The following is a 15,330-nucleotide window of genomic DNA, read 5'->3' on the forward strand; positions in this document are numbered from 1 at the left end:
AAAATTTTTTTGACTTTTTTTTGCCGAAAAAAACGTCATACTATACTATGACGTTTTTTATGACATTTTGAGGTCAAAAATTTTTTTGACTTTTTTTTGCCGAAAAAAACGTCATACTATACTATGACGTTTTTTATGACATTTTGAGGTGAAAAAAATTTTTGACTTTTTTTGTCCGATTTTGACGCCTTACTATACTATGACGTTTTTTATGACATTTTGAGGTCAAAAAAATTTTTGACTTTTTTTGTCCGAAAAAAACGTCATACTATACTATGACGTTTTTTATGACATTTTGAGGTCAAAAATTTTTTTGACTTTTTTTTGCCGAAAAAAACGTCATACTATACTATGACGTTTTTTATGACATTTTGAGGTCAAAATTTTTTTTGACTTTTTTTTTGCCGAAAAAAACATCATACTATACTATGACGTTTTTTATGACATTTTGAGGTGAAAAAAATTTTTGACTTTTTTTTGCCGAAAAAAACGTCATACTATACTATGACGTTTTTTATGACATTTTGAGGTGAAAAAAAATTTTGACCTTTTTTGTCCGATTTTGACGCCTTACTATACTATGACGTTTTTTATGACATTTTGAGGTCAAAAAAAATTTTGACTTTTTTTGGCCGAAAAAAACGACATACTATACTATGACGTTTTTTATGACATTTTGAGGTCAAAAAAATTTTTGACTTTTTTTGTCCGAAAAAAACGTCATACTATACTATGACGTTTTTTATGACATTTTGAGGTCAAAATTTTTTTTGACTTTTTTCGGCCGATTTAGACGTTTTACTATACTATGACATTTTTTATGACATTTTGAGGTCAAAAATTTTTTTGACTTTTTTTGTCCGATTTTGACGCCTTACTATACTATGATGTTTTTTATGACATTTTGAGGTCAAAAATTTTTTTGACTTTTTTTTCCTGAAAAAAACGCCATACTATACTATGACGTTTTTTATGACATTTTGAGGTCAAAAAAAATTTTGACTTTTTTTGGCCGATTTTGACGCCTTACTATACTATGACGTTTTTTATGACATTTTGAGGTCAAAAATTTTTTTGACTTTGTTCTTCCGAAAAAAAGTCATACTATTCTATGACGTTTTTTATGAAATTTTGAGGTCAAAAAAAATTTTGACTTTTTTTTGCCGAAAAAAACGTCATACTATACTATGACGTTTTTTATGACATTTTGAGGTCAAAATTTTTTTTGACTTTTTTTTGCCGGAAAAAACGTCATACTATACTATGACGTTTTTTATGACATTTTGAGGTCAAAAATTTTTTTGACTTTTTTTTTCCAAAAAAAACGCCATACTATACTATGACGTTTTTTATGACATTTTGAGGTCAAAAATTTTTTTGACTTTTTTTTCCGAAAAAAACGTCATACTATACTATGACGTTTTTTATGACATTTTGAGGTGAAAAAAAACGTGACTTTTTTTTGCCGAAAAAAACGTCATACTATACTATGACGCTTTTTATGACATTTTGAGGTGAAAAAATTTTTTGACTTTTTTTGTCCGATTTTGACGCCTTACTATACTATGATGTTTTTTATGACATTTTGAGGTCAAAAATTTTTTTGACTTTTTTTTCCTGAAAAAAACCCCATACTATACTATGACGTTTTTCATGACATCTTGAGGTCAAAAAATTTTCTGACTTTTTTTGGCCGATTTTGACGCCAAACTATACTATGACGTTTTTTATGACATTTTGATGTCAAAAATTTTTTTGACTTTTTTTTTCCGAAAAAATCGTCATACTATAGTATGACGTTTTTTATGACATTTTTAGGTCAAAAAATTTTTTTACTTTTTTTGGCCGATTTTGACGCCTTAACTATACAATGACGTTTTTTATGACATTTTGAGGTAAAAAAATTTTTTGACTTTTTTTTTGCCAGAAAAAAAGTCATACTATACTATGACGTTTTTTATGACATTTTGAGGTGAAAAATTTTTTTGACTTTTTTTGTCCGAAAAAAACGCCATACTATACTATGACGTTTTTTATGACATTTTGAGGTCAAAAATTTTTTTGACTTTTTTTGGCCGAAAAAAACGTCTTACTATACTATGACGTTTTTTATGACATTTTGAGGTCAAAAAAATTTTTGACTTTTTTTGTCTGAAAAAAACGCCATACTATACAATGATGTTTTTTATGACATTTTGAGGTCAAAAATTTTTTTGACTTTTTTTTGCCGAAAAAAACGTCATACTATACTATGACATTTTTTATAACATTTTGAGGTGAAAAATTTTTTTGACTTTTTTTGGCCGATTTTGATGCCTTACTATACTATGACGTTTTTTATGACATTTTGAGGTCAAAAAATTTTTTGACTTTTTTTTTCCGAAAAAAACGCCATACTATACAATGACGTTTTTTATGACATTTTGAGGTCAAAAAAATTTTTGACTTTTTTTTTCCGAAAAAAACGTCATACTATACTATGACGTTTTTTATGACATTTTTAGGTCAAAAAAATTTTTTGACTTTTTTTGGCCGATTTTGACGCCTTAACTATACTATGACTTTTTTTATGACATTTTGAGGTAAAAATTTTTTTTGACTTTTTCTTGCCAGAAAAAAAGTCATATTATACTATGACGTTTTTTATGACATTTTGAGGTCAAAAATTTTTTTGACTTTTTTTTTCCGAAAAAAACGTCATACTATACTATGACGTTTTTTATGACATTTTGAGGTCAAAAAATTTTTTGACTTTTTTTGGCCAATTTTGACGCCTTACTATACTATGACGTTTTTTATGACATTTTGAGGTCAAAAAATTTTTTGACTTTTTTTTTCCGTTTGACTTTTTTTTTGACGTTTTTTATGACATTTTGAGGTTAAAAAATTTTTTTGACTTTTTTTGGCCGAAAAAAACGCCATACTATACTATGACATTTTTTATGACATTTTGAGGTCAAAAAAATTTTTGACTTTTTTTGTCTGAAAAAAACGCCATACTATACAATGATGTTTTTTATGACATTTTGATGTCAAAAATTTTTTTGACTTTTTTTTGCCGAAAAAAACGTCATACTATACTATGACATTTTTTATGACATTTTGAGGTCAAAAAAATTTTTGACTTTTTTTGTCTGAAAAAAACGCCATACTATACAATGACGTTTTTTATGACATTTTGAGGTGAAAAATTTTTTTGACTTTTTTTGGCCGATTTTGATGCCTTACTATACTATGACGTTTTTTATGACATTTTGAGGTCAAAAATTTGTTTGACTTTTTTTGGCCGATTTTGACGCCTTACTATACTATGACGTTTTTTATGACATTTTGAGGTCAAAAATTTTTTTGACTTTTTTTGTCCGAAAAAAACGCCATACTATACTATGACGTTTTTTATGACATTTTGAGGTCAAACATTTTTTTGACTTTTTTTGTCCGATTTTGACGCCTTACTATGCTATGACGTTTTTTATGACATTTTGAGATCAAAAATTTTTTTGACTTTTTTTTCCCGAAAAAAACGTCATACTATACTATGACGTTTTTTATGACATTTTGAGGTGAAAAAAATTTTTGACTTTTTTTGGCCGATTTTGACGCCTTACTATACTATGACGTTTTTTATGACATTTTGAGGTCAAAAAATTTTTTGACTTTTTTTGTCCGAAAAAAACGTCATACTATACTATGACGTTTTTTATGACATTTTGAGGTCAAAAAATTTTTTGACTTTTTTTGGCCGATTTTCACGCCTTACTATACTATGAGGTTTTTTATGACATTTTGAGGTCAAAAATTTTTTTGACTTTTTTTTGCCGAAAAAAACATCATACTATACTATGACGTTTTTTATGACATTTTGAGGTCAGAAAAATTTTTGACTTTTTTTTTCTGAAAAAAACGCCATACTATACTATGACGTTTTTTATGACATTTTGAGGTCAAAAATTTTTTTGACTTTTTTTTGCCGAAAAAAACGTCATACTATACTATGACATTTTTTATGACATTTTGAGGTGAAAAAATTTTTTGAACTTTTTTGTCCGATTTTGACGCCTTACTATACTATGACGTTTTTTATGACATTTTGAGATCAAAAAATTTTTTGAATTTTTTTGGCCGATTTTGATGCCTTACTATAGTATGACGTTTTTATGAAATTTTGAGGTCGAAAAAAATGTTGACTTTTTTTGCCCTAAAAAAACGCCATACTATACTGTGACGTTTTTATGAAATTTTGAGGTCAAAAAATATTTTGACTTTTTTTGACCGAGTTTGACGCCTTACTATAGTATGACATTTTTTATGACATTTTGAGGTCAAAAATTTTTTTGACTTTTTTTGACCGATTTTGACGCCTTACTATAGTATGACGTTTTTTATGACATTTTGAGGTAAAAAAAAAAAATTGACTTTTTCTGGATGATTTTGACGCCTTACTATACTATGACCATTTTTATGACATTTTGAGGCTAAAAAAAAGTGACTTTTTTTGGCCAATTTTGACGCCTTACGTAGTTCTTAATTGTTGAGAAAGTACAGAAAGCAAAGGATTTCGACATGTAAAGAGCACACAAACACAGTAGAAATGTTGAAAATGCACCAGAGCTCTGCTGTGCTCAAGCAATAAAAACACAGTACGTATAAAAATATAAGTTCAGAAAAACAGGTAAAAAAGACTGCAACATATCTCTGTTCTGCATCATATCTCAACTACACCAAAGCTAGAACTGTTTAAATGTGTTTTAGTAACACCTGTGTACATCAACAAGCCACAACCATTGTAAAATTTCTTTTAATCACTAAAACATTCTCAACCTCCATCCCCAAACTCTGACCAACAATAAGGTGATTTACAAATAACACACTGTCCATCAAACTAAATTACATGTTTTATCTGCACAGATAATTCATCTTACAATGCAGATCAACATTTGTACTGCCAAAATAAACCCCATCTAACCAAAAACCAACACACTATACAAATTATACAAAGCTTTAACTATTACCAAATCATCCACATGGCAAAATGTCTACCTAAAACTTGTTGTTTTATACCCAAAACAAAAGGGGGTGTGGCCACAGACATCATTCATCAATCATAAGACACCACTGAACCAAACAACTAGTCCCACTCAACTAAAGTCCCTCCTCCCTACATTTAATCATGAAATATGTATGGTTAAAATACAAATTCTACAATGCTTGGAAAAAGGATGTCAAACTTTTAACAACAGGCTCCATTAATCTGCTTCATCAACATCTCTCAAACTGAACACTGGCTGCGTGTTATCCTCTGACAAACTTCATGATATTTTTTCTTAACATGTGCAACTTTCTTGTAACCACATTACACATGTATTCACATAAACACAACTTACTCAAAGTACAAATGCCCATTAAAGTTAACTTTTTCATATATATATCCACAAATACCAGGATATATTTAACCAAGGACATCCTGGTATTCTTAACATATGTGGCTGAAAATAACAAACTCTAAACAACACTAAAGTAATTTACAAATAACACACTGTCCATTAAACCAAATTACATGTTTGCTCTGCACAGATAATCAGGATGACCTTCACACTCTCAACTCATTTATATGCTCATATGATGATACACTCATAGCGCCCCCTGCTGGGAGCGTATATTGCTATATACTGCTGAGCTTCTCTGGGGAAAAGAGCAGGAGAGGACATTGGAGGACTCTTGTGCGTGGCTGCGACTCCTGCGGCTCGCAAGGGGTGCGAGGGCCCGCCCATCGCTGCTTTAATTTCTGATTATTTCTCTTTTTTTGCCCCGAGGGCTAATAAAATCCTGTAGCTGCACAGTCAGGCTCACAAATCTACTGTCGGGCATTAACAGCAATCCCACACTCCACACGGGTAGTAATAACACAGCGGCACCTACACATACACACACACACACACACACACACACACAAACGCAGTTTATCCCCTCCAGTCGAGGAAAATAATGACACACAAACACACCCTCCTATATCCCCATTCAGTTGCACTGCCAGAGGAAGCTGCTGTGCTGAGAGCTGTTGTAGCAGGTGATCGCCCTTATTTGGTAATGGTCCAGATCATGTGACCACAAAATGGTGGAAGCTGTGAGGTGTTTGTAAGCTGAGCATCTCCACCGAGAGGCTGTGAGCAGGAAATAGGCAGGGAACTTGGAAGTACATCCATGCTCTGAGACGCAAGAGGACAGACATTCCTGAGCCCCAGCATTGGTGAGTAGATGGTTTTTATTCTGTGAAGATAAAAAGAAGAGAAAGAGGGATATGTTCTTTTTTTCTCCCTCAGAGCCAGCAGACAGGAAGAGAGAGGGAAGGAGGGAGGGGCTGCTGTCATCAGCACTGTGGTCCTGTGTTGTGCTGTGGAAGTGAATCTGGAGCAGCAGCATCCTCCATGTAGGATGCACATAACAGATAATGCTGATTTTTTTTTCATACTGCGATGCAGGAGTTCTTTTTGTATGTGTAAGCGTGTTTGCACATACTATACATTTCTGTGAATCATCAGCACGACAGTCATCTTTACTGTACAGGGATCAACCATTCAGCATTTTTCTGTTGCATCTGCTAATGCAATCACATTTTCCTTGTTCCAGGCTGAGTGTAACCGAGGAGGAACACAGATGTTTCTTTTTCATGCGAATGTGCACACGTGACTCACTGTGAATTTGCATCTCTGCCCAATCTGTGCTCATGCAAGCGTGCAGTCATTCGATTTGAATCAGCACTAGAAAAAGGCAGCGAGGAGGGGAATGAGCCTGTCATGATGTAACAAGCCCTCCCTCCCCCACCACCCAGCATCCTCCCCCTCCTCCAGTTTAAATGGAAGGATTATTCACAGGGAAAGATGACCCTTAACCTCAAAATCTTTCTCATTTCCCTCAGACCTCCTACTCCTTTCTTCCATTACAACCTCACCACTCTTGTTGTTACTCCCCCTGTTCTCTCATTACTGAGGAAATCTTTCTGTTTGGACAAGTAAAACCAATTCACCATGTTTTAACACATGCTGGTGTTTGGTGCTTCTTGTGCTAATGCTTTGTACTATAGCCCGATCAATGTAGGATTTGTTAAGCAAATCCTGACCTCGGTGTTTGGCAGTAAAAAACCTGTTAAACATATGTTGGCTGGTAGTATTTTTTTTAACATTAATACATGAAATAATCAATAATCTTGATATGGATCCATTACATTTATTTGTGTTCAGAATTGTGACAAAGATAAATACTATGTGAGGCAGTTTACAATTGAAAAATGAGCTTGTCAGTGCTCTCTGGTGGGCAAACTATGTAATGGAGACAGTTAAGAAATTACCTCAAACCCAATTTTGCATTTCTGAGCTGCAATTTCTTGTTACGTATTGGCCCACAAATAAACTAAAATCAATATATCTGCATTAACGCAAGGCACACAAAGAGAGCTGGTAAAAACTTACTGCTGTTCCAGATCATTCCATTCTCTTGATCTTCTCGTAGGTCCTCCTGGGAATGGACCTGGCATCAGAGAGTAAAATGAACTCTGAGGGGGGTGAAGGTAGACCAGGTAAGTGTGAGTCAACCAATGCTCAGATTTATTCAAAATAAATATAAAGAAATAGTTTTTGATATCTCAGAGACCATCTTGGTACAACTGTATAAATTTTTATGTACTGTTTTTTTCTAGTCCCTCCTACCTCTCTTCCTCTGCAAGGAGGATCCACCCAGAGAAAGAAGCTATCTGCCCCTCGTATCAGCTTGTCTCTGGACCAGAGCGAGGATGACTTGGGGGAGACGCCAGATGATCTCGACATTAACGTTGACGATCTCGACACGCCAGATGAGGGGGACTACCTCGACTACACAGACCATGAAATGGACTGGGAAGGTGGGTTATTCAGAGTACAAATTATATCAGTTTGACCCCCCCCCCCGCCCCCCCACCCCCACAATCCTGAATCATCACGATCCTGGAGGAGATGTGCCTAAATGAGTATGCAGCTTTCCCCTCCTTCCACACAGAGTCTGAATTTATTTCCCTGCTAGTCTCTCACTTTATGATATAAAACTCATGGTGAAAAAGCAATAACTTGCATTGTGAAGATTTTTTTTAAATTCTCCTTTTCATGGAAGACATTTTGATATGTCGCAGTGGGAAAAACACAGTTGCAACTAATCCATTTAATGATGGCTGATTTCCATGTAAACTGCTACAGTTTCAGGGTCCTAGTATTGTTCGTGCTTTTCACTGTCCTGATTTACTGGGGACACTTGAATATAACAAAGCCATAACTAATGTTACTAGTAACATTTTTGGTTTTCTTATTGTGCCAAGTCAAAATGTTTGCTGTGAAACAGGCCTAGAACACATGGTATTTGGTCTTTTTTCCCATATCAGATCCGAACGCTGGAAGTAGGAGTGGGACAAGTGAGCCTTATGATCCAATCCCAACATACAGCGCTGAGGAGGAGCGCCAGGACGGCAAGCTGTGGAGGACGGTCATCATTGGGGAGCAGGAGCACCGCATCAACATGAAGATCATTGAGCCCTACATGAGAGTCATCTCCCATGGAGGTGACTTTTATATACTATATACTATATACTATATACTATATACTATAGCTAATTCACCATCATAACTGTGGGTGTTATGTACATCTTGAACATTACATGTATTTCCATAGGCAAATATTTTTCAAATACACCCAGTACTGGCTGAGGAAATGCCACTGTTAAAAGTATTCACTGTAAATTCTGCCACACGTCAGTGCTGCAGGCATTAAGATAAACAGAGATAAACTACAGAGTTGAAAAATGTCTAAGACTAACAGCATCTGTTCAGTAGAAGTAATGCGGGGGGCTTATTATTTGAACGATTTAAATGTTTTTCCAGTTTTTAGTTTTCATTTTCACTAGGCCTCAGTCTCTGATTCCAAGTAACAGGATATTATAAAAGTCATAATCTCTGGCGTATTGTATCATAATCACCTATTGTGTTTGAGCTAGAAAATGAGTTGGCAGGATGATGTTGATCATTCTGGAAATGCCTTGCCTTAACCTTGGGCTTGAGCCAACCAAAAATGAGGAAATACAGGCTGCAGGCGAAGCTAGCTGCTGAGTTTTGCATCAGCCAGTGGCCATTAGAGAGGGAACTTTCCTCAAACAAAACACAGTGGAAATTTTTATGTCCTTTTTTCAGGTCCTCTGAACATTAGAACAATAGGATTCAGGTTGAAAACTGGTAAAGTGGCCACTTGACAATAATATATCCAATGTGTTTAATGGAGGGTGGCTGTCCCTGACCAAAACCACTCACTACAAGCACACAGACCGGTCCAGGTTCCATAGAGGGCATGAGGGGTCACTGAGTGGTTTGAGTATGAAAATGATGTGAATCATATGTTTTAACATTTGCAGGCTCCAAATCTTAACCCCGCAAAACACTTTTACACCATGTTAGACAGCGCTCTCCGCCATCATCATCATAAAAACACCATAGCTACAGTTAAAGATTACTTTCACTTAATCTGCCAGTAACTTTCTTTTTTTAATCTATTAGTCTATAAGGAAAATAGTAAATATTCCTTGCAGAATATTTGTCGAGGATAAGTTGATAGTAATACAGTTTTTGTTGGTTTTTCCTTAAAATTATCACTCATCTATAGCTGCATTAAGTCTGGGGGGCCTGGGTCTTAAACTGGAGCCATACATGGAATCACACCCCCATCCTTCTGTCTTCCCTCTCTGTGGGGTCCACTAAAACCCAAAGGCCAAGGGCTTGTGCCCTGATAAGCCTGTGCCTTAGGTAAATCCTGACCATATCACCGTCACTGATAGAAATTGGATCCCATAAGCATAGCAGGTAGTGCATTTTCTCCCCCCCCCCCCCCGTGCTCTGTGCTGTAAGCTTAAGTGAAACACAGCCGTCCCATGGAAACAAGAGACGCCTGTCACTGAACAGTCAATATCACCAGCTCTGTCATTTAGATAAAAGACCCTCTGTCTGAGTGACACCAAATCTGCTGATGAATGGGTTGGTGAATAAAAGGAAATTACATTAATCTGAAAAGTAGTGAGAGGAAACAGGACAGAGAGACAGTCTGACAAAAGAGACACAGATTGGCAGATAAATAGAACGAAAAAAGGAAAATAAGAGAACAATCAAATTATGAAAACTATGCTAATTAAGGCTAAGTTCTCACCAGCAATGGAACAAGGTCATCTTGACTCTTATTCTTATGGGTTTTTTTTCCTTTTTTATTCAGGTTACTATGGCAATGGAGTGAATGCCATCATAGTGTTTGCTGCCTGTTTCCTGCCAGACAGTGACAGAGAGGACTACCATGAAATAATGGAGAACCTCTTCCTGTGAGTATTACACTGCAGTTTTACCTTTTCAGTGTGTTACACCCTGGCCCTGGAAATTCACTCATCCAATTATTTAATTAAAAAGAAATGTTACAGTTATTACTCTTGCAGTTAAGTCTTAATTTTTCTTTTTAGCCCCATTAGTATTTCATCCTTCCACCGCTCTGGTCAGAGCATTGTTTGGCCAAATCTGCAAAAATAATATCAAAGTTATGCGCTTGTTTACCATTCTGGCTATCTTAGTTTAACATGTTAGCATGCTACAATTTGCAAATTAGCACTAAACAAAGCAGCTAATGGGAATGCTGTTAATCTTGTAGGTATTTGGACTGGAAAACTTACCAGAGATAAGACGAAGCGTTAGATGATAGGGATCACCAAAGGTGTTACAATTCATCCTGTGGGGAACATGAATGTCTGTACCAAATTTCATGGCAATCCATCCAACAGTTGTTGGGATATTTTACTGAAAACCACACATATGTACATGATGATGTTGTATCAAGTTCATCTAGTGGGTGTCAAAGTATTTCAGTGTAACCAAAGTGGTGGGCCAACAAATACTTATAGTCAATCATGGTTCCCAGAGGATGTGATAAGTGACTTTGATGATCCTTGGAGTTCTCTTCTAGTGCTATCGTGAGATTGACATTTTTTTTATATTTTTTTCGTCTTGGTGCACATTTCCAAATACCTGCATGAGGAACAACATTCCTATCAACCTCAGCTGAACCTTTAGTGATGATAAGAAAATGTTTGCATGCAAGCACACTAAACCAAGATGGTGATCATGGGAACAATTTACCTGCTTGACATCAGCACATAAGCATTGTCATTATGAATGTTAGCATGCTGGCATTACATTCAGCTCAAAGCAATACCACAGAGTCAATCCTAAGTCCATCCTTGATGAATTTACACAAACATGATGTCACTCAGAAAATGCATTTTATCCTTAATATGTACTTTGCAAATTGAGGATTCACACCTAGTTTTTTTTTTAATCCGTCACAGCCCCTCTGCACAAGGAGGCTCTAAATAAAGTGACAGAAATAAAGTGATAATCTAGCTTGTTTGCTGAGACCTCCCATGCTGATGTCTTCACTGTTGTACTGGCACAGATGCATTTCATGCTTGGACAGTGTGGTTGGGATCCCACAGGCTGTTCTGTGAAAGATATTGAGTAAGCTGGCATATCCGAGAGTTTTGGATAGAAATGAAAGGAGGTAAACTGTAGTGTCTGCAGTTTCTGATGCCAGATGGCTTGAGGACTGAATACTTGCGAGGGGGAGCAACTATCCTGGTTGGTGAACAGTATGCAGCTTGATGTCAGTGGGAGATAATCACAATAGTCACGAAACAGAGTGGATGTTGGTTTGTAAGCTGGAGAGTGACATTGGATCATGAGGAGAGAAGAGTCAGACTGAGCCTAAACACATTGAAGTTGGGGGGAGCTTTGAGGAAACTAGAAGGATGATGGTAACTCAGGATATTGTCAAAGACTGACAAAGTTTGTTGCTGATCAAGGCGAAGGAGAAAAGGTTGGGGTTTGGGGGGGTGAGAAAGGGATAATGGTTTTTTTTTTGTTTGAATCAGAGAATTGGATTTTGAAAAGGTAGAAGTCTGATTGAGCTGCTGAGATTGATGCAGGAAGAACGATGAAATTCAAAGAAAAACAGCTCACCCATGAAGCAACATTTGCTCCAATTTCTCATAGCTGACATCAGAGGAAAGAAATTTTTAAAATGCTCCTAGTTTTTCAAACACATGGCAAGACTTGTCTCCTATTTCCTCATATTGTTGGCATTCACTTTCAAATTAAACTTGGCTCTGCATTTCTTGCTCTTACATTTCACCATTTTGACATATATAATGCTAAAGGTATCGCAACATTTTTTTTTTCTTTTAGGTGTCTGGAATTTTGTTGATTGGAATACATGGCAATGGGACTAAAGAAATGTGACAGTTTGTGTAAGAGGCATGATGTTTTTTCATGGTGATATGCTGAGGAGTTATAGATTTGATGCCTTTAATTTTTGGCCAATTACCATATGTATACTGCACAAGATGTTTGGTTTTGAGTGAAACATATCAACAAATATTAGATGTATTCCCATGAAATTCAATACAAGCAATCACATTCCCCTCAGGGGGAATTGTAATAACTTTATTGATGCATTGCCATCAACCTCATATTTATTTAGTACTAATTAGCAAATGTTAACATCCTGACAGGCTAAACATCAGCATGCTAGTATTGTTATAGTGAGCATGTTAACATGCTGACATAAGCATTTAGCTCAAAGCACAAACTACAATTTTACTTTCTGCTTCTTATACATGTTATTCTGGAGAAAAACATATTTTCTATTTTCTTTCTTTTTTTTTTTTAACCAGTATAGAAATCATGGTCACTGAACATTTAAGTATTTCACTGTGTTCATTTGTGTGCGTCTACAGCTATGTGATCAGCACACTGGAGCTGATGGTGGCGGAGGACTACATGATCGTGTACCTGAATGGAGCCACACCCCACAGAAGAATGCCTGGCCTTGGTTGGCTGAAGAAATGCTATCAGATGATTGATAGAAGGTCTGTTCTCTGCACTAACACCTGTTCATACTGTGATTTCGTGAGAGATAACAGTAACATTGTACAGCTCTCAAAACGTTTGTAGCCAGTATGAAATGTAGTCCAGAATGAAAATGAAAATGAACTCTAACATGGACATAATATGTGATGTGTTGTTTTCAGGCTCAGGAAGAATTTGAAATCCTTCATTATTCTCCATCCATCATGGTTTATCAGGACCATTCTAGCCATTACCAAGCCCTTCATCAGGTAAATACTAACCCATTTTTATTTGCCACACCTGTGGAAAGGCTCTAGAGACTGCAGTATTGGTGTGTCGGTCGACCCACCGCTTTGGTTCAGGCTCAAATATCTCAAAAATTATATTTTGGATTGCCATTTGGCGATCCCCTTACTTTTGCTCTAGTGCCACAAGGTTGACATTTTTGTTTTTTAGGGAAATGTCTGAATGACTGGATAGATTGTTATAAAATTTGGTGCAGACATTTTTACATTTCTCACAGACACTTTGATGATCCTCTAACTTTTCACCTGGTGCTATCATCAGGTTAAAATTTTGAAGTTTACACTGCTGTAAACTAGCGTTTAACTTTTGAAAGAAAAACACTATAACCGCATTCCTCCTCTTACTTTCACTGTGGCTTTCTTTTGTGTGTGCTTATGTAAACATGTGCCTGGTATTGCATTTGTACTTGTTTAATGTGTGTGTGTGTGTGTATGTGTGTGTATGTGCTCTTGTCCCAGCACCAAGTTCAGCAGTAAAATAAAGTATGTGAACAATCTGGACGAGCTGCAGGAACTCATCCCCATGGAATACATCCAGATCCCAGAGTGCATCATTAGGTGAGTCCATGCCTATCTCCTCCAAGCCTGAGTTGTCTTTTTAAACGACTTTATATTCATCTTGTCATTTGAACTCTCACCTCTAGACTTGACAAGGAACTGAAGGAAGCAGCGGAGAACTCAAAGTAAGCATCTACTCTCCTGCTTCTCATTACTGCCCTCTGCGGAGGCAGTGGTCCCTGTCTCAGTTTTATCCTTGGCTGGAGTGCTCATTTATCAGATGGCACACTTTTAGATCACAGGGACTCTTCTGCTGGATGAGGACCAATTGGATTTGGCTATGGTTGCAATTACAGAAAAGAGACAGCAAAAAAAAAAAAAAAAAAAGTTGCTAAAGATGCAAAATGTATTGCTTTAATCTCATTTATCATTAGAGTTAAATAAATGAGCCCGTCCTTACTGCAGAGTGATCCATTACACTGATAATAAATGTAGGAACAAAGCTGTTGAATTACACACTAATCTCTCACTGACTAACTGTGCACTGAATCATAAGCTGTACATGTTGTCAAATTCACAACATACCAGTGTGGTACAACAATAAATCCTGCTCTAACAACCTCTCAATTTTTTTTCCCTTTCATTCAAGAATGAATAGTTTTCTGCAGGGGCCGGAGCCAACAGCAGCGGGCAGAACAGAGTAAGTCCTCTAAGACGTTCAAGTTCACACATGGAAGAGAAATGGCCTTGTGTCAGCAGTCTGTCACCCATACATAAACACACCCGTCTTTAATGTCTCTGTTTTGTTCTTTCGCCTTCCCAGCAGACCAGACGTAGCCGGTGCCAGCAGCTCTTAAACCCAAACATCCTAAATGGTTGGGTCACCTCAATGTTCAGAAGTCACTGTTGTGTTGTATGACTGAAGCTAAACAGCAGAGGCAAAGGTGCGTTATGCTAGAGTGTGTGAGTGTGTGTCAGTGTTTGTCAATTAGACATTGGAGTTTAACATGAAAACACAACTTACAATAGTTGACACTCAGATCTTATTCTTTGTGGCTGCTGTAGCATCTACTTTACCTTACGCCTGCAATCCAGAGAACTATATAGTCAAGTGTGATACTTGGCAGCACCTACAGAGTAGCATCAATGTTCACGGTAGGGTAGGAAATGCAATTACACACCAGACAGTGCACTGCGCAAATCCATTTGTAGAGTCTATAGTGTTGTAGTCGTGTGCATGAGACGCAGTGAAGCAATAATATCACCCTTTACTGGTCACACAGTCTCAGTACAGAGAAAGAGCCAACTTGTGCATCAGCAACCTACAATAAAAGCACAAGGTGAGGCCAAAAAACCTTGTGTCATAAAATGATGACCAACTTTTGCATTTCAGCAATCCAATCTTCTGTCTTAATACCTGTTCTAAAACTGAAAAATAACAATGACAAATAGATATTTTAACTTTATAGAGTCAAATTAAAACCAAGGAGGAAGAATTTAGATATAAAATCAAGTTACCAGTGCGATGGGAGAGCATGTCCTTTTAGCCATGTTCAGCAAATGAGTGTGTGTGTATTTTC

The 15,330-nt window shown here is 36.3% G+C and overlaps 1 protein-coding gene across 4 annotated transcripts in view; it reads left to right on the top strand.

The window, feature by feature from the left end:
• prune2 (prune homolog 2 with BCH domain) overlaps positions 1-15,043 on the top strand; it is a 28,111-nt gene extending 13,068 nt beyond the window's left edge. The window contains exons 1-11 of one of the 4 annotated variants that reach the window (XM_041059350.1): positions 5,534-6,247; positions 7,507-7,573; positions 7,694-7,894; positions 8,405-8,581; positions 10,273-10,375; positions 12,836-12,967; positions 13,130-13,216; positions 13,712-13,810; positions 13,897-13,935; positions 14,400-14,450; positions 14,574-15,043. In XM_041059350.1, coding sequence (XP_040915284.1) covers positions 7,519-7,573; positions 7,694-7,894; positions 8,405-8,581; positions 10,273-10,375; positions 12,836-12,967; positions 13,130-13,216; positions 13,712-13,810; positions 13,897-13,935; positions 14,400-14,450; positions 14,574-14,607 — 978 coding nt within the window. In that variant the 5' untranslated portion in view covers positions 5,534-6,247; positions 7,507-7,518 and the 3' untranslated portion in view covers positions 14,608-15,043. Of the gene's footprint in view, positions 1-5,533; positions 6,248-7,506; positions 7,574-7,693; positions 7,895-8,404; positions 8,582-10,272; positions 10,376-12,835; positions 12,968-13,129; positions 13,217-13,711; positions 13,811-13,896; positions 13,936-14,399; positions 14,451-14,573 lie in introns of those variants that run through there. The other 3 variants (XM_041059352.1, XM_041059354.1, XM_041059351.1) reach the window with 3 other exon arrangements.
• The last annotated feature ends 287 nt before the right edge of the window (positions 15,044-15,330 follow it).

The sequence above is a fragment of the Toxotes jaculatrix genome, chromosome 16 (genome assembly GCF_017976425.1).
Source record: "Toxotes jaculatrix isolate fToxJac2 chromosome 16, fToxJac2.pri, whole genome shotgun sequence".
In the NCBI taxonomy this organism is placed as follows: domain Eukaryota; kingdom Metazoa; phylum Chordata; class Actinopteri; family Toxotidae; genus Toxotes; species Toxotes jaculatrix.